The sequence below is a fragment of the Bactrocera oleae genome, chromosome 2, assembly GCF_042242935.1.
Source record: "Bactrocera oleae isolate idBacOlea1 chromosome 2, idBacOlea1, whole genome shotgun sequence".
In the NCBI taxonomy this organism is placed as follows: domain Eukaryota; kingdom Metazoa; phylum Arthropoda; class Insecta; order Diptera; family Tephritidae; genus Bactrocera; species Bactrocera oleae.
The window spans coordinates 4,843,364-4,865,159 of record NC_091536.1 but is presented as its reverse complement, the minus strand read 5'-3'; the positions used below and the strand labels follow the sequence as shown (position 1 = coordinate 4,865,159).

General features: G+C 37.9%; 6 protein-coding genes across 22 annotated transcripts in view; 3 read left to right on the top strand and 3 right to left on the bottom strand.

The window, feature by feature from the left end:
• The first annotated feature begins 629 nt into the window (after positions 1–629).
• Positions 630–2,061, top strand: LOC106617084 (splicing factor YJU2). Its single transcript, XM_014234077.3, has 4 exons — positions 630–810; positions 873–1,215; positions 1,278–1,503; positions 1,563–2,061. Exons 1-4 carry the CDS (start codon positions 787–789, stop codon positions 1,969–1,971), a joined length of 1,002 nt encoding a protein of 333 aa, XP_014089552.2. The 5' UTR covers positions 630–786; the 3' UTR covers positions 1,972–2,061.
• An 88-nt stretch (positions 2,062–2,149) lies between these two features.
• On the bottom strand, positions 2,150–8,760 carry Polr1A (RNA polymerase I subunit RpI1). The gene is made up of 14 exons (XM_014234076.3): positions 8,339–8,760; positions 8,087–8,272; positions 7,845–8,025; positions 7,074–7,778; positions 6,673–7,013; positions 6,364–6,587; positions 5,542–5,625; positions 5,305–5,469; positions 5,087–5,245; positions 3,627–5,022; positions 3,367–3,565; positions 3,171–3,309; positions 2,837–3,103; positions 2,150–2,770 (listed from the first exon to the last, which is right to left on the bottom strand). Exons 1-14 carry the CDS (start codon positions 8,679–8,681, stop codon positions 2,210–2,212), a joined length of 4,950 nt encoding a protein of 1,649 aa, XP_014089551.2. The 5' UTR covers positions 8,682–8,760; the 3' UTR covers positions 2,150–2,209.
• Positions 8,761–9,024: 264 nt separating this feature from the next.
• On the top strand, positions 9,025–9,639 carry LOC106617092 (peptidyl-prolyl cis-trans isomerase NIMA-interacting 4). The gene is made up of 2 exons (XM_014234087.3): positions 9,025–9,203; positions 9,260–9,639. The coding sequence occupies exons 1-2, from the start codon at positions 9,116–9,118 to the stop codon at positions 9,568–9,570; spliced, it is 399 nt and encodes a 132-aa protein (XP_014089562.1). The 5' UTR covers positions 9,025–9,115; the 3' UTR covers positions 9,571–9,639.
• A 6-nt stretch (positions 9,640–9,645) lies between these two features.
• Positions 9,646–12,366, bottom strand: GlnRS (Glutaminyl-tRNA synthetase). 2 transcript variants are annotated; one of them, XM_014234085.3, is made up of 3 exons: positions 12,207–12,366; positions 10,817–12,139; positions 9,646–10,751 (listed from the first exon to the last, which is right to left on the bottom strand). In XM_014234085.3, the coding sequence occupies exons 2-3, from the start codon at positions 12,133–12,135 to the stop codon at positions 9,719–9,721; spliced, it is 2,352 nt and encodes a 783-aa protein (XP_014089560.1). In that variant the 5' UTR covers positions 12,136–12,139; positions 12,207–12,366; the 3' UTR covers positions 9,646–9,718. The 2 variants fall into 2 exon arrangements, with proteins under 2 accessions (XP_014089560.1, XP_069963394.1); XM_070107293.1 differs by lacking the exon at positions 12,207–12,366 and having other exon boundaries at positions 10,817–12,157.
• Positions 12,367–12,921: 555 nt separating this feature from the next.
• Polr2M (RNA polymerase II subunit M) lies at positions 12,922–15,253 on the top strand. Of its 2 annotated transcripts, XR_011395577.1 has the most exons (4): positions 12,922–13,196; positions 13,253–14,108; positions 14,172–14,514; positions 14,724–15,253. XR_011395577.1 is itself a non-coding variant. In XM_014234081.3 (3 exons), exons 1-3 carry the CDS (start codon positions 13,048–13,050, stop codon positions 14,406–14,408), a joined length of 1,242 nt encoding a protein of 413 aa, XP_014089556.1. In that variant the 5' UTR covers positions 12,922–13,047; the 3' UTR covers positions 14,409–15,253. The 2 variants fall into 2 exon arrangements, 1 of the variants encoding a protein (XP_014089556.1); XM_014234081.3 differs by having other exon boundaries at positions 14,172–15,253.
• unc79 (UNC-79 domain-containing protein) overlaps positions 14,441–21,796 on the bottom strand; it is a 28,072-nt gene continuing 20,716 nt past the window's right edge. For 11 of the 15 annotated variants that reach the window (XM_070107242.1, XM_070107258.1, XM_070107251.1 and 8 more), the window contains 12 exons: positions 20,904–21,171; positions 20,199–20,835; positions 20,031–20,126; positions 18,656–19,957; positions 18,274–18,452; positions 18,061–18,215; positions 17,278–17,990; positions 17,041–17,219; positions 16,427–16,970; positions 15,330–15,344; positions 14,966–15,085; positions 14,441–14,893 (listed from right to left, as the gene is read on the bottom strand). In XM_070107242.1, the coding sequence (XP_069963343.1) occupies positions 14,720–14,893; positions 14,966–15,085; positions 15,330–15,344; positions 16,427–16,970; positions 17,041–17,219; positions 17,278–17,990; positions 18,061–18,215; positions 18,274–18,452; positions 18,656–19,957; positions 20,031–20,126; positions 20,199–20,835; positions 20,904–21,171 (4,382 nt within the window). In that variant the 3' untranslated portion in view covers positions 14,441–14,719. The remainder of the gene's footprint in view (positions 14,894–14,965; positions 15,086–15,329; positions 15,345–16,426; positions 16,971–17,040; positions 17,220–17,277; positions 17,991–18,060; positions 18,216–18,273; positions 18,453–18,655; positions 19,958–20,030; positions 20,127–20,198; positions 20,836–20,903; positions 21,172–21,796) is intronic. The other 4 variants (XM_070107247.1, XM_036373502.2, XM_036373507.2 and 1 more) reach the window with 1 other exon arrangement.

Here is a 21,796-nt window from a genome sequence, read left to right as displayed (position 1 = left end):
TTTTGTATTTTATGTTAATTCCGTTTATCCAAAATTTTAAAAATAACCCCTCTCAGGAAAAATGATCAGCAACTTTCATTAAAAAGTAATACCAAACAAATGATTTATAAAATATTCATAAATATTTTACATTCTCTGCACTTTGTATTCGGTACAAATAAATTCACATTATACTGAACATCACACAGAGAATGTATCTATATTCTCTGCATCACATCACTTATGTGACTTTTGATTTATTTATTTATAATGTATGTACAAACAACTAAAACTCTAATTAGAATGATCTTTAAAATAAATAAAATAAAAATCTTTAAAATAAATAAAATAAAACATTTTAACAAATACAATTGCTTAAAATATATATTAGATATAATTTATCTGCTTTCCAAATTGAACATAAAGATGAAAGTTATTCTATATATCAAAATGACTGTATCGTTAGTTGACAGTTTTACGGTTACTTTGATTAATTCGGTAATAAAAGAAAGGATATAAGCAGGGAACATCAAGATTTATTATTGTAGTTGTTCTTTGATGGCGCTCCTAATTGTAATTATTTGTTTGGTACGGCAACGTCCAATACAAATTAGTTACATTACACAACTATCGATTACCGGCTCTCATCACTAAATATTTTTAGTTGAATATAAACATTGTCACATTTGTTATTTATTTTATTTTTACAGAATTGTACCAAAATATTAGTTGTAGTATAAAAATACAACTGTGATTTTATTTAGAATTATTTGGAGTACATTCATAACGTTTTAATCTCGCCGCAAAATGTCGGAACGAAAAGTGTTGAATGTATGTTGAATTAATCAAAAAATATATACAACGTGCTATAGTAATAATTAATTTATTTACAGAAATATTATCCTCCGGACTTTGATCCGTCAAAAATTCCCCGTATGAAATTGGCTAAGAACAGACAATATACCGTACGTTTAATGGCACCATTCAACATGAGATGCAAGACCTGTGGAGAATATATCTATAAAGGAAAAAAGTTTAATGCACGAAAGGAGGATGTTGAAAATGAAACATATTTAGGAATACGTATTTACCGTTTTTACATTAAGTGTACACGTTGCCTACAGGAAATTTCATTTAAAACCGATCCAAAAAACACGGATTATGAAATTGAAGCAGGCGCTACAAGAAATTTCATGGCTCTAAAACTAGCCGAAGAACAAGCTCGTAGGCAGATAGGTAAGCTCACAAGTTCAAATAAATGTATATAAATTCCATTACAACTAAATCACATCTCTTAGAGGAAGAACGTGAGGAAGAGGCGAATAATCCAATGAAGTTGCTTGAAAACCGTACACAGCAATCGCGGAACGAAATTGAAACGCTTGAATCGTTGGAAGAGTTGAGGGACTTGAATCGACGTCATCACAACGTGGATTACGAATCCATGCTGCAACAATACAACACCACGGAATCGGAGCAAGAAAGATTACAACGCGAAGAAAGAGAAGATGAAGAATTGGTGAAGTAAGCTTTGTAATATTTTGTAATTTTGTACCCATAATTCAAAATTTGTTTCCTAAAAGGTCTATAAATTTTAAAACAAGCAAAAGTGGAAGCAAAATTGTGGCTGAAGAAATTATTGAAGATGTCAAGGATGAACAAATTTTACCAACAGAAGCCAAGAAAGCCAAAACTCATCTACCGACTATAGCGAATGCCATTAAGTTTAAATCTACAAATTCTGTGCCGCTCGTAAAACGTAAAACGCCACTTGTCATCCATAAATCAAACCCAACTGCAGCAACTGCTCTTGTTATAACAAAGGAAACTACAAATACTTCTCCCTCGGTAACAGAAACTACCACTAATCAGGCTGCTACAGCATCATCGACAACAACAACGAAATTAGATAGTCAAAAACCGGCTGATGCCAAGAATGGCGGACTCTCATTATTGTCGAATTATCTCAGTAGTTCTGACGAATCAGATTAAGCTGTATATCAACTTGTATATATGTAAACAAGATTCTGTGAAATAATTTTTTACGCACTATTAAAACCAACTCCATTTATAATGCAAAAAGTTCTCCCAACATGCACGTATGCAGTTTTGTGAAATACGCCGACATAAGAACTTTGCAAAACGTAAGGAAACTACTTAAACAAGTGTATATATTACAAAGTAGGTGTTTTATTGATTTTATATAAATTTTTCACTGTAGTTGTAATTTTTAACAAATTTTTGTTAATAACTCAAAGGCACCTGTGCCATTTCGTACCGGTAAGCCAACCATCAACCGACTTGACGGTGAACTCAGCTCATCAGCACGTCCACTGCCAGCAGCATTTTTCAAAAACTGCAAACAGGATTCGAATGACATTTGTTGCAATGGTGAGGAGGAGTGTTCCATGCCTTTACGTGAAAGCGGTTGGAAGCTACCATCAAACGTCATATAATCGGCAATTAATGAGAGATGTCGTCTATCCACTGTGATGCCATAAACTTTGAAAACGTTTGTCACTTCCTTAATTATGACCTGCGCCGCTGCTTCAATGCCATATGTTTTGGCAATAGCGTGTATATCGTTGGAATAAAGGCGATTTAATTCTAGAATATCATTGTACTTGAATATCTCAACAATATTTATGCCGTCGGTTTTCAATAATTGCGTATTATTGTCGCCTTTATAAATGATAGCACGCTTAATATTTTGCACTTGATGCACAACGCATTTACCAGCCAATTCTCGTATAATCGATGATATATCAGGCTTTTTGTATTTCATGCTTAGCTGAAATTTTCATCAGAATAATTATATAAATATATTTCGTACTGTTGTAGTAGTAAATATACTTACATGAAACGTAAGTTTGCACCACTGATGCAGCTCCTTGTCATATGAATATTCTTGAACCATCTCATTGCTGAGCACTTTTTCCACCATAGCATCACCTGCATCGGTTTTTCCTACATCTTCATTAACGTCGTCATCATTTTCTGCATCACCCATTTCATCGTCATCATCAGCATCTTTAATTTCCTCCAAAACTTCGGGATCGTCATACTCAGTTTCATCTTGCTTACGTGTTTTAAATTTACGACCAGTCGCGTCATCATCATCATTCTGAAAATAATACGGCAAATATGTTAATGTACATAACTCGTATATATTAATGTGGGTTTTATATTACAGCTTGTTCATCATCCGACGAATCTACTTCGATAGCACTCGTTGTTTTTCCTCTCTTGGATTGGCCACCTATTTCATTTCTAGATTCATCTTCATCTAAATTTTTATCTCCGCCATCTTTTTCTTCATTTATATCAATGCTAAAAACATATGCACTTTAATATATACTATATATGCATTGTATATCAGCAACTTACATAGATGATTTACTTTTTGAAGACTTTATAACGGAACGGAACAATAGCTTGAAGAACACCTCACCCATATATTTTAGCACCTTCTTTGGTCGCACGCAGAGATCGTTCTGATAAGCTTCATGTGGCAGGAATTGGAAGCGTAGCTTGTATTGGTATGCGCGCTCAGGCTTAAGAACCAGTTTAGTTTTCACATTAACAACTGAAATAAATAAATATATTTATACACCTTTTTCGCGTAGCGTTTTTTATGTTAAGCTTACATTGCAATATATCCGCTAAAGTAACGCGATTCAGTTTAATACGCAGTTTATTGGCTCTTTTAACCTCACTCGGTTTTATTGGTATATCCATCGAAGGGGTTTTGATATTAGCCGACGCTAACATGAGAATTTCACGCAGACGCGGTATACCGAGCGTGACGTTCATTTCACCACGACCGGCGAAATGGAAAGTGTTCAGTGTCATCTGCGTCGAAGGTTCACCAATCGACTGGGCGGCTAATAAGCCGACTGGCTCGCCCGGCGACACCAATGCTTTTATGTTTTTCAAGTATATTATGTCGTCAATTGCCGCTTTACTATTTGGATACTTTTTCATATATTCATCGACGATTTTCTCTAGACGCTCAGAAATACTTCCGTAGCAATTATCCTGTCTGTAAAGAGATGTTGTGGGATCGGGACAACGCGCGCTTGACTTTTCATATTGCTCTTTTGTTTCGACATCAGCTTTACGCCAAAGCTTTCGTTTGTATGCATAATCCATGCTGCGTCCGTTTTTAGGGTTCACCTCAAGTGCATTCGCTTTGGTTGGTGCATCGGCTGAGAAATCGGTGAAGGCCGACTGTATTCTATTCGTTTCATGCGTTATGTTTCTTTCTTCGCGTTTATTTTGCCATTTTCGTATTTTCTTCACATGTCGTGCAATCTTGTTGAGTGTCTGTTCGTCTTTGATGTTTTTCAGCTCGTTTGAATGAATGATTGCTGTGTAATTGAGCGCCAAAAATTGCATGCAGAAATTAGTATTGAAAAACTTTGATTTGAGTATGTCTAATCCATCTTCGCCATATAGATATTGTACAACGCTGTTGTCGCTATCGCGCACAGTCATGTCATAGCCAACACTAAGTCCTTCGAGATGTTTGATAAGACAACGTTGCAAGTAGCCCGAACGCGATGTTTTCACAGCAGTATCAATAAGACCTTCACGACCCGCCATGCAATGGAAGAAGAAATCTTGTGGCTGTATGCCGGTCATGAAACGGCCGTCAATGAATCCACCCGATTTCGGTGACGTCTCAAAGGATGTGAAGCTCGGCAATGACTTGCCAGATATCATGAGTGGTGGACGTTTACCCTCCAATTCAATTTGTCCCAATAAACATGATATTTGCATAGTGTTCACCATAGATCCCTTTGCGCCGGAGAGCACCATTAATTGTAAATTGTTTTGTGGAAATTTGGATATGAGGCCACCGGGTAAGCAAGTACGATTTATATCGTTGGTATAACCATCGAGTGCCGATTTATATTTGCGATCTAAGATAACACGGAATTTGGCATCTTTTGCATACGCCTCATCCATTTTTTCAACAAGCACATCAAGCGATGGTATCTCATCCAACTCTAATGCAGCAGCAACTGCAGCGTCACCAACCTATACTTATTAAAAAAAAAATGGGTATGACTGTTGTTTTCACCTCCAAAGCAAATGCACTCACCTTGCGTGATTCCTTAACTATTTTTTGCCTTTGTGCGTCCGCCTCGGCTGTAACCAATATATCTTGTACACCCAGCGTAAATCCTTCTCGTTGCAAAAATGTTGTAAACAATTTCGTAAACGCCGTCAGCAAGCAGGTGGAGACCTCACCGCCATACAACTGTCAAAATTATTGAGTTCAGTACATTTTATATATGTGCCTATAGCAGTCACACCTACCTCATACATGCAATGAATTAAACCGTAGGTTGTTGCGCCGTATTGTTGTTTATCGAGTACGCCGGTAAGCAGTTCGCCTTTATGAATTATAACATTGCTTTCACATAAATCGCTGCCGCCCAGGGGTGCACAAGCCGCTTCGTGTGCTGGTGATACGATCCATTGCTTATATGATTAAAAAATAATAATATTTCGATTGTATGCAATGCTTAGGATTGCTTCATATATTTTGCTTACCTTTGAATTGATTTTAGCTTGTGTATGTAGATTGATGCGTGAGTAGCCTTCCGGTATCAAGTTAATAATTATTGTCGAAAGGACCTAAGTAAACAAAATTGTTTAGCAATAAATAAGATAATTCTTGATTTTATTTGTTGTTGTTGTACTAGCAGTAGCATACATATTTATACCCTTAACAAAGTATAATATATTATTTGTAACATCTAGAAGGAAACGTCGGAGACCCTATTAAGTGTATATATAAATGACAAGCTGTGTCTATGTAACCATGTCCGTCTGTCTGTATATACGCGAACTAGTCCCTCAGTTTTTGGGATATCGGTCTGAAATTTTGGACACATTCTTGTCCCTCCAAGAAACTGCTCGTTTTTCGGAATCGCCGATGTCGCACCACTAAAGCATATAGTTGCCATACAAACTGAATGATCAAAATCATGTTCTTGTATGGAAAACTTTTCTATTTGACAAGATATCTTCACGAAATTTCGCATAGAGTATTGTCTAAAACAAAGTTACAATATTCGAAGAAATTGTTCAGATCTGACCAATATGGTGTATAACTGCCATACAAACTAATCTATCAAAATCGCATTCTTGTATGGAAAACTTTTTTATTAGAGAAGATATCTTTACAAAATTTAGCATATATTATTGTTCAAGGTAGCTCTACAATTTCCGTAGAAATTGTTGAGATCGAACCACTCTAGCATATAGCTGCCATACAAACTGAACGCATTAAATCAAGTTTTTGTATAGATTACAAATTGCTAGCACTTTCGATTCATTTCAGTCTTAACAACAACAAAGAAAAAAGCTTACCTGTTTTCCAGACCAAAGTACCGTCGGTTTAAGTATTGTTGGTGGTAGCAATTTAATTTTTTCGCGTAAATGTGAGAGGCCTTGATACACCAGTTGCTGATAGTCTTCTCTATTGAAAAAACGTCCACGAATTGACAATTTTACGCCAGATATAACATGATCCTGAATTAAGCCGCCCAAAGGTGTGCCGTCTTTAGGAACCAAATAATTACTTGCCACATTAACTGTAAAACAAATGAGTTTTTGAAATTGAGTTTAGTAGCAACAAATATATCATTAACGGTAATCAAATAGTTTCCTCTCCCATACCCAAATTATAAGCCTCTGCTCTTGCTACTTCACTTTGTGGGAAATGCGCATTCATTTCATCGCCATCGAAATCAGCGTTGTACGCTTTACAATTGGAATAGTGTAGCCGAAATGTCTTTTCGCCAGGCAAAATTCGTGCCTTATGTGCCATTATTGATGGTCGATGTAGCGATGGCTGTCGATTGAGCAGGAGCACATCACCATTAAGAACGTGCCGGTGCACGACTTTAATACCATTTTCAGGATAATTGAATAGTAGTTTTGCCATGCTCTCACGCTTTGCTGCATTATCTGCTGGTATGAGCGTTGTGTAGCCTTTCTCATCTTGTATATAATTTGCGCTGGTAGAAAAATTAAGAACTTATTGACGCTGAATCTAAATATTAAATTATTTTACTTACCCAGGGTGAATGTCGGGACCGTTCATAACCATTTTTCGCAGTTCAGTGACGTTCCATGGTGTTACTGGCACAGGATAGCTTAACTTGCGAGCAAAAATATCTGGTATGCCGACTTCTTCAACGTTGATATTTGGATCGGGCGTAATAACAGTACGCGCTGCATAGTTAACGCGCTTACCCATCATATGTTTGCGTATTAAGCCCTCTTTTTTCTCTAAAACTTGTTTAAGCCCTTGATTCGATGGAGAATCTCTGCTAGCTGTTATGTCCAATAATAAATCCACCGAAGTTTGTAGCGTTTGCCAAGCATTGTATAATTTCTCATAAGATGATTTGCCTCGTGTGGTTTCATATACACGTTGTGCCTCCTCTGTAAGCTCCTCTCGCAGCCCTTTAATATGTTTCATGACCACTCGTAGAACTGAATTGTTTTCAATTATAGCTCTATAAATTCCTGTTTGTGGATGTTCCACAATCTGATTATGTAATATATTGGGCGGACGCGCTTTAGGCGGTATTACTGGTATAGTATCCATGAAAAAGATATCAACGGGCGATTCATTTCCACTTGCATTTAATTTCAGTAGAGGAAATAACAGTTTTAACAAATCCGGATAGTTTTCATATATTTGTCTCAGAAACTTTCGGCATTCATCAGCGAAAATTGATTTGTTTTGACCCATTGTCTGTTGTGTTTCCGGCATACTAAATAGACGTTTTTCAAAAATAAAATTATTGGATTTTAATAAAAATAATATAAATATTGCTTACGAAATTTTCATTTCCGCTGCTGTAATGTAGTAAACTAGTTTTCGATACAAATAACGAATGTTGCGCAAGGGTTTTTCGCAATGTATACATTTTTTAAAAGGGACACGTTGAAGAGCAGCATGAACCAGAGCCGAACGTATTCCACATGAAGTTTTTGTATTGTTACACGCATTAGACTCTCCTATGATTTAAAGACATAAATATATTGTATACTCTAGATAAAAAAATATATTTTATTATACCTTTCTTTAACAGCTCAAACATTGCCGCTATCCGAGGATGTATGTATTTTCCATCTTCAGTCTTCACCAAACGCTCTTCGTTTTGACACACTATCTCCGATTTAAATATTTCAAGTTCTTGTGCTTCAACAATATACCCCGCGTCTACGAGCCGTAATTGCAAAGTCAGCACTTCACAAACATGAGCTGCAAAGAAAATTTCAATATTCAAATTAAAATATTTTGAAATTGCTTGTTAATGAATATACATACCTTTCAGTTGTATCTTGAAACAGTTTAAGCAAAAAATACTTAACATTTTCTGTACTAGTTTTATAAAGAAAGGATTAAACACTAGTGCGTTTAACTCAATATGGCCCATATGTCCAGGACATGCCTGCATGTTATAACAAGTACCACATGGTTCCATTCGTCGACCATATGTACCCATTAAGTTGTCATATAAGCCTCCGGGCAAAGGATGGCCAAGAGGATCAAATGTTAAACCAGTAATAATTTTAACAACACTAAGCCTCTTTATTTCATCATTGGAGAACACTCCGAATTCCAAATCCTCAGGAATTAAATCGATTTCTAATTTTTTTGTTGTACCCATCTTTCAAATTTCTTAATTGAAATTAAAAAATAAGAGACTAACATATACCGAAAAGAACGTGTTTCCAAATAAAATTTGACAGGCAGAGCATGCCGTCAATGTAGCTTTAAGCCTGTACATAGACGTTGGAAAGAATATTGTTTTATTGTTAAACCTTGATTGGTAATTTTTCTGACTTTTACTATTTTTAATAATTTGCATATCTAAAGTGTTCAAGAAATAATAGAAATATATTTGTTGCAGCTTCTATTAATGCTATTATCACTTTGTAGATTAATTTTTGAATAGGATTCTCGCTGCATTAAACTATATATATTTTTCGTAATATGGCAACTTAGTTCGAAGTCAGCTGTCAACAAGAAGATTAAGCCTACAATTTACAAGTTTCTTCTTTTTAATAATCGTCAGCTGTATAGAAATAAACAATTTGTAAAATGCCACCAAAAAAGGATGCAAAGGGCGGCAAGGATAACAAAGGATCAGGAAGCAAAAAAGGCGGTGGCGCATCCGGTGATGACAAAGGTGTATTTATACATTATATTTCAATTATTTGCTAGTTATAATATAACGTTACACAGGGAAGGAAAAGAAAGGCGGAAATGCAGTAAAAGTGCGGCATATTTTGTGTGAAAAACAAGGAAAAATATTAGAAGCCTTAGAAAAACTAAAAGCTGGTCAAAAATTCCCCGAAGTAGCGACCGCTTACAGTGAAGATAAGGCGCGACAAGGTGGCGACTTAGGATGGCAAATTCGTGGTGCCATGGTGGGACCTTTTCAAGATGCGGCTTTCGCTTTGCCCATATCGAATGTAAACAACCCGGTGTATACAGATCCTCCCATAAAGACGAAATTCGGGTATCACATCATTATGGTGGAGGGAAAGAAATAAAAGAAAATTTATGCTGTAAGCTTATATAGATTTTGTAATAAAAAAACTAAACTACAACAACAACAACAATATGCGTTCAAGTTTTCAAGTGGTTTTTCTATTTTTTAAAAGCTTCACGACTTTATTGAAGACTTGTTAAGTTTGCTTATCATTTCTTGCCAGCATCTTCCTTCAAACCCACTGTACGATTAAAAACAATACGGTCTTTTGTAGTATCAGGATCTACTGAGAAGAATCCAATTCGTTCAAATTGAAATTTGTCGTACACCTTCACGCTAGACAAAGCTCGATCAGCATATGCTTTCAACACAGTCAAAGAATCTTGATTTATATCAGAAAGGAACCCACCAGGTACTTCATTTGAGTCTTCTGGGTTCTTATGCTTGAAAAGGAGTTCGTAAAGCCTTACTTCCAATTTCACAGGTTGAGAAACCCATTGTATAAATGCCTTTGGTTTTTCTGCCTTTTCGGCAGCTATGCAATCGCAAATAAGTTCAAGCACGGCTCCAGTTTGCGGATCACGCTTCACCTCTTTAACTGATATAACCAAACCGGCATGTCTCAGGCCAACAGATTGATTCAAAGACAGGCGGCGGTAACCGTTTTCAAGCTCCTCTTTGAAATCACTTCTTTCTATATAAATTACACGATCCAACACTATCCGGTGGCTTCCTAATTCAGGGTTTTGCGGAAAGTTAGGTACCTCTATTTCAATGGATTTTTCATATGGGAAATTTGTGAGAGTTATTTTAAGTGGCTCCAGCACCACAAGTCTTCGCGGTGCACTTATATTAAGCACATCTCGCACTGACGCCTCCAGCATACTAGGATCAACTGATATCTGAGCGCCAGTGACGCCCATTTGAGCACAAAAGTTATTGATCGCTTCCGAGGGAAAGCCACGACGACGTAGTGCAGTCAGGGTGAACAACCGTGGATCATCCCAATCATTGACGATACGTTCGGTAATGAGTTTAGCTATTTTGCGCTTTGATACAAGTGCGTAGTTCATGTTAAGGCGTCCGTACTCCCATTGAACTGGACAATATATTTCCAGCGCATTACAAAGCCAATAATAAGAAGAACGTCTTGATTGGAACTCCTTGGTACAAAGCGAGTGAGTAATGTTTTCGATAGAATCACATAGGCAGTGAGTGTAGTCATATGTTGGATAAATGCACCTATGAGATCAATGAGAAAATGTATAGTATCTTTAAATAATAAGTTCGAAAGTGAATAGACTCACCAGTCATTTCCAGTACGGTGATGAGGTATAAATTTAATGCGATAAGCAACTGGATCCATTTTACCTTCTTCTAAGGTTAGTTTTAAGCGTAGTGTTGCTGCACCTTCATCAATTTTTCCATTTTTCATATCCTCGAATAACTGCAATGATTCTTCAATGGGACGTTCACGCCATGGACTAGGCTTTGGGGTAAATCCCTTCATTTCATCTGCTGTCTGGTGGCATACATATGCCAACCCTTTGTGTATAAGCACTACTGCCCAGTCGTACAGCTGTTGGAAGTTGTCTGAAGAGTACGTCACTTTGTAAGGCTTATAGCCCAGCCATTCAACCATGTCGCGTATGCTGACAAAGAACTTCTCTTCTTCTTTTTCAGGGTTTGTATCATCATAACGTAGGTAGCAAATGCCACCTTTCGAAGCTGCATAGCCGAAATTGATGTTAATGGCTTTTGCGTGGCCAATATGAAGAATACCGTTAGGTTCGGGTGGAAAACGTGTTTGTACGCGACCACCCGTCTTTCTTAGGTGTTCCTTCAAAAGCCGTTCAGTGTGCTCTGTTACCACATAACCATCAGTTTTATAATTTTCACCGGGTGCATGAAAATGTACTTTTGTTTTCATTAGTTCAGCAATAGTATTCGCGCCATCACTATTTTCCGTATCATTTCCTGAATTTGATGTCGGTCCATTGCTTGTCTTCGTCACAGTAGCCGAATTTGTTTTTTCTTTCTTCTTTTCAGTTTTTGTTGGTGGTTTCAGGTCTTCCTCAGTCTTTGGACCGAGTAAATCAAATATCTCCACATCAATCGCGGCTTTGACAGATTTCGCATCAGCCCATTTGAGTTGTGCACGCACTTCTTGCATAATTTTAAATGCATTGAAGTGATAACGCTGCTCCAGCAGGGTATCCTTGCACAATTTTATTTGCTCTTGCACTACACGTTCAATCTCTTCCGGAGTTACAACCACACCTACTCCACAAAACTCAAAAAATTCTTTTAGATTAACAGACGCTCCTTTCTTCTGAACATTTTTCAATAAATATTCAAGTGCTGCCTCCACTCTCAAAGTAGTATCTAATTTGCGGTCAACAATGTATCGGGTGACTAATGGCAATTCATGAGCGATTTGCGGCTTAATTTTACTAGCCATGTGATAAAGCAACATACCAACACCTTCGCCGAGTGGAGCACCCTTCACTTCAGCTAGTGCAAGTTGCAAATTTTTTGTCACATTCGCATTCTTTAGTGTTTCTTTGGCTTTTTGTTCGCTCATGCCAAGCGACTGGAATTGTGTTAGCAATTCTTGACCTGTCATTTTTCTATTTAAGGATACAAACAACGTGCTGTTAGTTTACCTGCATAAAATATATTTAGTGATTTATTTACCTTTAGTTGATTAAAATTTGTTAAAAAGTTGATGAAATTGCTAAAAGTTATAAATATTTGCACTCCAGCAATTGGACAAGGCAATGTGGCAAATGTCAAAATTTAAAGTGCAGCTGATGCAATTTAACCAACACAAATGTCTCAATTTTATAGACAGAAAGATTCTAATAAGAATTTACATACGATTTGCAAATTTTAATTTATTTACTGTTTACTTACATATGTACATCTGTGTATGAAACAAAGACAAACAATAACTTTCAATATTATTGTATTATAGTTTAAATTTTTAGGCTGACTCTATTCATCCGGTTACTGTACGAATAATTTTTATTTATTTATCCGGTTACCGTACGAATAATTTGTAATTATTTATCCGGTTACAATATTTCATAATTCAATCAAACTCCTTTCTGCTATTCGCCCGTTAAATAAGGCCCTTAAAAAAAATTACCGGCCTAGTAAACACAGAAAAATACCTGCTAATTATCCGGTTCATTCGTTAAAAAAAAAAAAAAAAAACGAATTTGACCGGTCCAACGAATTTAACCGGATGACTAATTATATATTATTTGTACAGTACCTGGACTAATAGTTACTGTGAAATTTTTAATACTTCAATATCAATTTTCTTTTATAAATTATTTTATAGTAATTGATGATGATGAATTAACACAAAAATTAAATAAGCATATTGGCAGCATCACTACGACCAGCTGTTTACATTCTATCACGGTTTTATGAAAACACTTCTCATACATGATAAATTGCAGTATTTGCTGTAAATTAAATTTTTTGTGCTTTAAAAGAATATAATTTTCGAATTAAAAATTTATATAAAATGGCTACAATAAGTCGCCCACCTATGAATAGAATACCCGCCATTGCACCGACTATTAAACAAGATAATTCAGTTAAAGATCTGCAGAAACTTTCGCGTTTGGAATTGTTAGATCTGAAGGAGCGACAAGGCAAATTACTGGTAAATAAGTAAGTACAAAAATTGTATACATACAATGAGAGATCAAAATTTACTATTTTTACAGAACTAATTTAAAACGACTGCCAGATAAAGGAAAACGCATAGCAGATTTCTACAACAAAGTAATTGAAGAACTTGACCGACGAAATAATATTGATGAAGCGGCAAACATGTTCTCAGAGTTAAATATAGCTTCTAAAGGGGAAGATGTACTCAACAGTTTGGAGTGGAACGGCCACTTAAATGGTGAACACAATGTTAATCCAACAGACGATATACTAGATAGCGATGACGAAGTAGAGTTAGATCCATTGCGCGTGATTGCCCAACGTACAATGCACGAACGACGCACAAAAATACTACCACCCGAGCCTATGTTAATAACAGAAGCTGATTTAGCTGAGATCGAATCTTTTAAAGCAGAATCTGAAAATTTAGTTTCAACGTGTCCGAAAACGAATTTCACTGAAACAGATAAAGCACTCAAAGAAAAAACCAAAACAGATCTTGAAGCAAATAGAGTTGTAGATGCCAAAATTGTTGAAATAGATGTCGGCGATAACTTACCACATATAATATTAAATATACAGCACATTAATGACAAAACTCTATCTTCAAAAGTAAGCTCAATTAGTAAAGATGGTTTCTATAGCACGCCGGCACTAACGGAGGTGGAGGAACATGTACGCTATCTTGTTGCGAAAACGGAGTTGCAAGTAGCGCCACACCGCGAAAAGTTCAAACCTTACAAAACCACTGTGTCAGATGTGCACGATCCAGCAAAGGAGCGCCTACGAAAAAAGGGCAAGTATTGGGAAATTACTGCTGCAACACCACCTCTTATACAACACAGTGGCGCAAAGATGCTGACATTACTCGATTCGGTGGAGTTACAAGTCGGTTATTTGGCAAAATTAAAAGTACGTACAATTTTGTCTTTTATTATACGTACTTTATCAAACCACGACTTAAATCTTTTATAGGCTTTGCAGGAAAAACAAGCCGAGGAACGTTTGGCTGCACGTATAGCGCGTCTTGAACAACGTGACCTGAAACTGCCTACAAAGGAAGAGCTGAAATCTAAAGCTGCTTTCACTACATATCGTACACCATCGGTGCATATCGAAGGTGAACAAAAGTTCAACGAAGACGATGAGGTACATGATCCACTAGATGAGGAAAAGTCTGGTGGCGGTGTTACATATACGATCTACAATTAGTTGCCTCACTATAAATAATAATAGCATCTATATAATTTGAACGTAATTTATTAATCTCTTCTTTGTAAACGAAGTTTCAAGGTTCAACATTCAACAACACAACTATGTATGTATGTAGACACTAAGTAATTAAGTTATGTAACATTTAAGATTTCGCTTAAGTTATTAAGACTTTAAGGTGCAGCTTTTAAGCAAACACAATTAATATTTTTCTACTTATATATGTATGTATTGTTAAAAGCTGGGCTCTGGTCTCAATAAAGTATACAATACTATAGAATTTCTAATATAACACATAGTTGGTATATATTTTAGATGGAATAAAATTGCGTTGCTGTTGAGGCTTGGAGCTCGATTTGGCCCATTTTAAATTGCAGCCGTTGCAGCCATTTGAGCAAAGCGTCCGAAGGGTGTGTTTGTTGCTCCTCATAGTCGGGCGCATTATCGCGTACATTTTGCAATCGTACGTGTAGCGTTTTAGACAGCTGTCAAATTGAAGTTGTGTGTGATACATTTTTGTGAGAACAAATTTATTTTTGTTAAAAAACATTGCTCACCTGTGTTTGTGAGGACAAGACAGGACTCCATAGCGGCAAAAGTTTGCCTAAAATTGTTGAATTAGTTTCCTTGAGAGCTTCGAGAAGGCTAAGAAAATGAAGATTCACCATTTCGGAGAGCTGAAAGTATTGTTATTTTATTAATATAAATTTTTTTATACAAAAATGCTGTGTAATAAATAAAATTGAATAATAGTATTTTAAAAGACGAAAAAAATTAAATTTTATAAAAGAAAATACAATTTTTATAAAAACAAAATATAAAAGAAGGTAATGGAGTGTATAAAATATATTTCTAAATTGTTGTTTGTAAGACATTTTTGTAAAATCAAAGAAATAGATAAATTATATAGGGTTAACTCACCTTTGCATTGGGACTCTGTTTAATAAATAAAAAATTAATATGAATATAATTTATATTATAAATTGGGGATATTGCCGTACAAGCTAAATTAAAATAATTTAAGATAAAAACAATAAAAAAAGTTAACTTCAGTTGCACCGATGCTATAATACCCTTCACAAATACAAAAGATTACTGACAAGAAATTGATTTTGATCGGTAAGTGTGTATGGCAGCTAGGCATGTATATACTACAATGGTCCAATCTAAAAAAAAATGCTCGGAAATTATATCGTTACCCTTGCATAATAATTGAAGTAAATTTTCAAGAAGATATCTCGTCAAATAAAAAGGTTTTCCATTCAAGAACTTGATTATGATCGGTCAGTTTGTATGGTATATATGCTATACTGATTGTTGTTGTTTTCGTTGTAACGGCTTCAGCAGCCGCTTCTTGGGGAGAAAACGACGTATGCAAAATTTCAGATGGACAGACGGACATGGCTAAATCGACTCAGCTCGTCACTTAATTACATAGGTATATATTATAATTCATACGTTAGGGTCTCCGACATTTCCTTCTGAGTTTAACAATCTCCGTTGATATTGATATGAATAACTACAATATAAGTAGTGAAGATGGTTTTCGAAATAGCAGAACAGGGGAAAGACTGGTGACATTTCGAAACACAAGAACACTAGACACAAGTGACCTTGTTGCACCAGATCTTGTATTTTCTGTCATCCGATTTGTGGTTGTTGTGGTAGTGACAAAAAAGTTTCCCAAACAATTTTGAGAGATATTGCCTCGTTGGCAGTCCTTGGCATCATATAAATCTAATTCAATCAAAAATCTTCACTCGCCCTTTCATCACAAGAAGCCTCCTCTTCGCAATTCAACGTGACCCATTTCAACCAACTTCTTTACACACCAACAGACGAAAAGTTTGAAATATTTCTTGAACTCGGACCTCAGTTGCTGTCTGAATTTTGAGGCAGGTTAAACTCCTATTTCCGCAATCCCTCAAACGCAATCCCTACTTATATAACAACCCTTTCCACGAGCATTGTTAGAATAACCGACTATTTGCAATAACAAAATATCTATTTTAACTCACTTTTGCATTTGGGTTCTGAGTAAAATCGGCTATGCCTGCACCACCGATGCCACTACCGGAACTCTCTTTTGGTGGACGCGCATGCGAAACCAATTGCAAAATACACGGTGTAACTTTGGCCCAAAACTCAAAGAGTACGCCCATGGTGTTGCCTTCTGCATTGCTGGAGGAGCGTGCAACATGCTCCAAATACACAGTCCATAGCTGGCACAGGGTGAAGGCGTGAAAGAGTGATGACATATGCAACACCGATGTTTTCGACTGTTCGGCGAAACCGGCAAAAATCACCTGAATGTGATCGGCAATGTGACAAGATGACTCCTGAGAGACAGGCATTGCAAATGATGCCATGCCGCTGGGCTGTTGATGATGGTGCTGGTAATGCACTGCTGCCGGTGGTACGGTTGGTGGTACCTGTTGTGGCGGTATGGGTATGGCGTGACGTTCATTACGGCGCTGTGTTAACGCCAAGTGTGTAAGTGAGCCGAGCAGCAGCCAGGAGAGTAGACGCATGTGGCCAACGCATTCCGTGAATTCTTTGGGACTATGGAACGAGAGTGAACAGATATTTAGCCGACACTTGCATGACTGCGGGAATCTTTATTAGAACTCACCCTTGTTGTAGCGACGAGGGTGCATTATTTAACCAGGGCAAGTAACGTGAACTGCTTTTATTGTCACGTGCGTTGCCGCGTGACATTTCCAGCGCAAGGTATTGTGCTACAGCTCCCTTCAAAACGCCACCCAGCGTGTCTTCGCCAAGTCCATTTTGTATCTGTCCATTTGTGAAGTTCTAAAGGGTACGAGAATTTGTGAGTTGGCGGAATGAAACATATGTAAGTAGAAGTCACCTTAATTTTACTCAGTGTGTGAAAGTCGGCTAGGAAATCTATAACATCGTTGACGTACTGCCGCATACAATCCGCAGCATTCGTAGTCAAGGGTGGCGGAGTCTCTGGCAAGCCAGCTATAGTGCCCGGCGGCAGCGTACCACCAGCATCATGCAGCACAAAGCCGATAATCATCAACAAGTTGTTATCGGGTATATTAGTTTTGAACTTCAATGCCTGTACGAACTCGAAAATCAATTGACGACAGAGCAGCATCTTATCGCGATCCTTGGAAAACGAACGCATATTGAGTGTGCACAGCTCATACAAAGAGTGGTACTCTAAATTCGTATTCTGCACGCAAAAGCCAATTATCTTCGAGTAGGGATCAAGTAGTGTCTTTGGCACAATGTTCATCTTCAAAGTGGCTACCATTATGTCGAGCAGATGTTCGGGATTTGCCAGATTTGGTAGCAACACGATTACTTGACGCAATAGCGATTCCATTGCTTGCATGGCCTGCTGCCAAACACCTGGACCGGTGGTCAGTTCCGTTGGCACACAATGCAAATACTCGGCCATGTTGCGAAAGATCACCGGCAACTGTTCGACCGGTAGCGATTTCTTCGATTGTAGTGATTCGCAGACCATATAAATTGGATGTGTGGCATTGAGCTCCTGAAAGTCCTGTAGAGCGCGTGCAATACTGCGGAACGAGTTGTGGCGCACTTTCACTGTGTGAAGATTATTGAATATTAATTTTATACATTTGTGAGTATGTATTGTAGTATATATGACTCTTACTCTTCACTTGAGTTTGGAAAACTTGCACAAAAATACCGTTGGGTGCCAGCTGATGCAGAACACAGCGTATGAATTGCAGCGACACAGCTTGAGCGCTGCAAACCAATGCCGGTCCATTCTCGCCCTGCCAGGAGTGCGTAGATGTCAAGCAGATTCTAGTGACGAGATTTTGATAATATTAATAGACATGTTATTCATAATTTATATACTCACCTTGAGCTTATGGTCAGTATCTCAGGTAGAAACGGTGCTGCCATTGCCGGTTCGCGATGAATGAAAGTTCCTAATATTACTATCAGTATGCCAATATCCTCGTCGGTATACTCTTCGATTAGGGCACCACAGTCGCTACAACGGTCACAAATCGTATAATCGCCAACGCGTCTAGTGCTCTGCAAAAGAAGATAGTCGAGAGTTATAAGAACGAAGGGACTAAAGTTTGGTGAAAGACTAGTCATGTAACATCACGTCGGTCTCAAAATGGAAGTTTAATAGAGCTCGTTACGGCTTATAAACGCAACGTCCCCAGTGCTTATTATCTTAAAATTCTAAGAAAAAGTAAATGAAGGATAATCGAATTCAAAATCACACTTACCACCCGATTCGGCTGCGTTGCTGCACTAATATGACCATTACCATTTTCAATGCCATCATCCAGATCGTCGTCTAGCTCTTCAGCGGGTTGATATGGTGGCGGTGGCCATGCACCAGCGAAGCGTGAACGTATATCCGGCATGGCACTAGCGTCCATATTGAAGGGAGCCAATTTCTGACGTGGACGTTTAGGAGCTTCTGGTTTAGTTGCTGTATGCATACCGCTTGTGCTTGCAGTAACCGTAGCGCTGGTTGTTGTCTTCACCTCTTGTGTAACGCTTTTTAATATGGAAGAATGCAGATCCTGTTGCCCGGTAATGCTCGCATTTGGTGGCGATTCCAGTGCTACTTGTTTGATGAGACGACGTGGTGATGTAGTACGACTACTGGGTGTTATGTCATCTTTAGTACTGTCTGATACATCGAGGCTATCTTGTTTCAAATGACTTATATCCGGTAAGTTGAGACCGTCGCGCAAACGGTCGATTAAGCCACCAATCGACTCATGTGTGCCAATTGGCAGTAAACGTTCTGGCGTGGGTATTTCGAGGGCTGCTATACTTTTTGGTGCTGGTAATTTTGTGGTGTCCACTTCATCGACTGGATTAGGCATGACGTTCATTTTGGAGAGCGGTGAATCGGGGGAGCCGTATGCTTTGTCCGAACGCTTTAGCGATTTGCCGGCTGGTTTCTTGTGATTGGCGCTGAGTCGTGAGTCATCCGTGCCAGTCGATGAGGACGAAGTGCCAGCACTACATTCGACAATAGTCTTGTGCCGGCCAATAGGCTTTTTTAAATGAGAAGGCGGATGATGTGATGGCTGCTGTTGGTTTTGTACGTGCTGAGAAGTATATGGTGGTAGTTGTTGTGGACACTTGCCCGAGTTCTCAGTGCTGCTATTCGTCGAGCGATTGCCATTAGTGGGTGTCAGTGATTTAGAGTTACTATCGCTAGATTTGGCTTGTATATCTTGTAGGGCACCCAATGCTTTAAGATGGTTTGTTGCAATTGCAGCAAACATCTTCGAGGTCGAAGTGGCAGCGTTATCTAACGATTTATTTCGGACTGTAATAGCGCGGTGCACATCAACTGGTGGACTAACAATGGCGGTTTCGGCAGCCGTATCACTGCCTACGAGGGGGGTAACTATCATGCGCACACCTTCTTGGAGACTATGACGCGCTTGTGTGGTAACAACAGTGGTACTAACAGCTTCCTGACCGCCGGTAGTTCGAATTTTCGTAGTGTAGGTGTCTCCAGTTTTGGTAGTAATTAACGACTTATGTTGTGCCTTTGTTGTTTTCTAATTAATTAAAAAGAATATTTACTTTAAAATTTTCTACACAAATATACATATGTATTTTCATTCTCTTCACCTCTTCATAGTCAACGGTACGCGCTGTTCGTGCTCTTTGCATATCGCCCTTTGTCAACGATGTTTCCTCAAAGTGTACGGTATCGTCAAAAGAACCCTGGCAAAAATAATTGTACGAGTATATATTTCATCTTTGCCAAATCAAATCAAATACTTTCAAATTATTTACCGGTGCACTGCTGCCATGCAATGTGCTGTCCGACAAATCACTTTCCGGTATTGCCACCAGTTCAGATTCCGTCTCATCCGCCTCCAAACTAGAGTCATTGTACTTGCGGAATGCATGCTGTAGCTTTGGTGTGAAAGCGACATTTTGGCCTTTACTTTTTGACGCGGCGCTTGTACCTTCCGAAGGAAACATTGGACTGGCTGGTGGACTAGGATCTTTCTCATCGGGATCTGTACCCAAAGAAGGTTGACTAACGTCGCGCGAACGCGATGTGCCTTGTATATCCAATATGGTGGTGGTCGGTATGCGGCGACATTGATGGAAATGATTACGCAAACTATTCATAACCATGCGCATTGCCGAAATCACATACGCGCTGTACGGTGGTTGAGTGTAGGAATACTTGTAGAGCACCACCAGTATAGTAAACATCCAATTTCGACGTGGATATTGCTCCAAATACCAAAGTGAATAATTGAAAACCAAATTTTGATAGCAATCGGCAGCCGTATTACTGGGATTTGGTGCGTACAATATGATCTGCATTACCGAAGGTAGTATAAGACCGCCAATCAAGTGGTTTTGATCCAAAACTTGTGGTAGATTTGCGAGGAATGCATTGAAGACCGCTGAAACACTGAGTGAATGTTGCAAGAGAAATCGTAAACGCTTGATTTAAAATGAGATCTCGTGTACTTCATTTACCGTAGATTCTCCGGCGTTGTGTGGAAAGTTTTGTCAATCTGATTGTGACCCAAAAGCAAAAATAAATGTTTGAGTACAATATTTTGTGTCTTGGATATCGGTTTATCTTCCGAGGGGAATGCCTGATCGGTGCGCGACATGAACTGCATTAGCAGAAAAACGAGCAAATGTATGGTTTCCCGATCGGACTCTTCCAGCTCGGTAATGCGACTTAGCAATCCAATAAGGTTGTCATCATTAATGCCACCCAGCGAGTGAATATGTCCGTCTATATGAGGAAAATTGATTTATTTTTATATTTCTGTGGGGCTTAAGGAATTTCAAATACAAGTAGGATGACACCAGAGTTTAAGAGTCATATTATAGACACATTTGTATTTACAGCTCCTTTAAATAATCCAACTAAACATCAATGTTATTGTACATATCATATAGTATATCAGTATATAGACACATATATGTATACATATTTATATAGGCAAGCTTATGGAAATACATACATACCAGTACAGAAGTACACACTGATTTGGCACTTTATAGAAGAACAACACATAATTAATTAATCTGCTAGCTTGAAACACTGAGTCGCAGAGCAAACTTAGTTTCAAGACTTCGAGCTAGTTGAGCTCCTCAGCAAAGAAGCGAGTACAACTTCAAGTAAGAAGAATGGGACATTAATATACTCGTACTACAACCGTTAGACACCAAATGAGACCAAGCATGCGTATGAATATGAGATGAGACATTTACTAATGAGTTATTGAACACCAAGTACGAAAATTAAAATAAAATATAGTAATAGAAAGAGCTCATATATACATCCTTTGTAACAAAAAGTTAAGAAAGAATACTTAAATGATAAAAAATAAAACCGTGGACAAAATATTAGAACG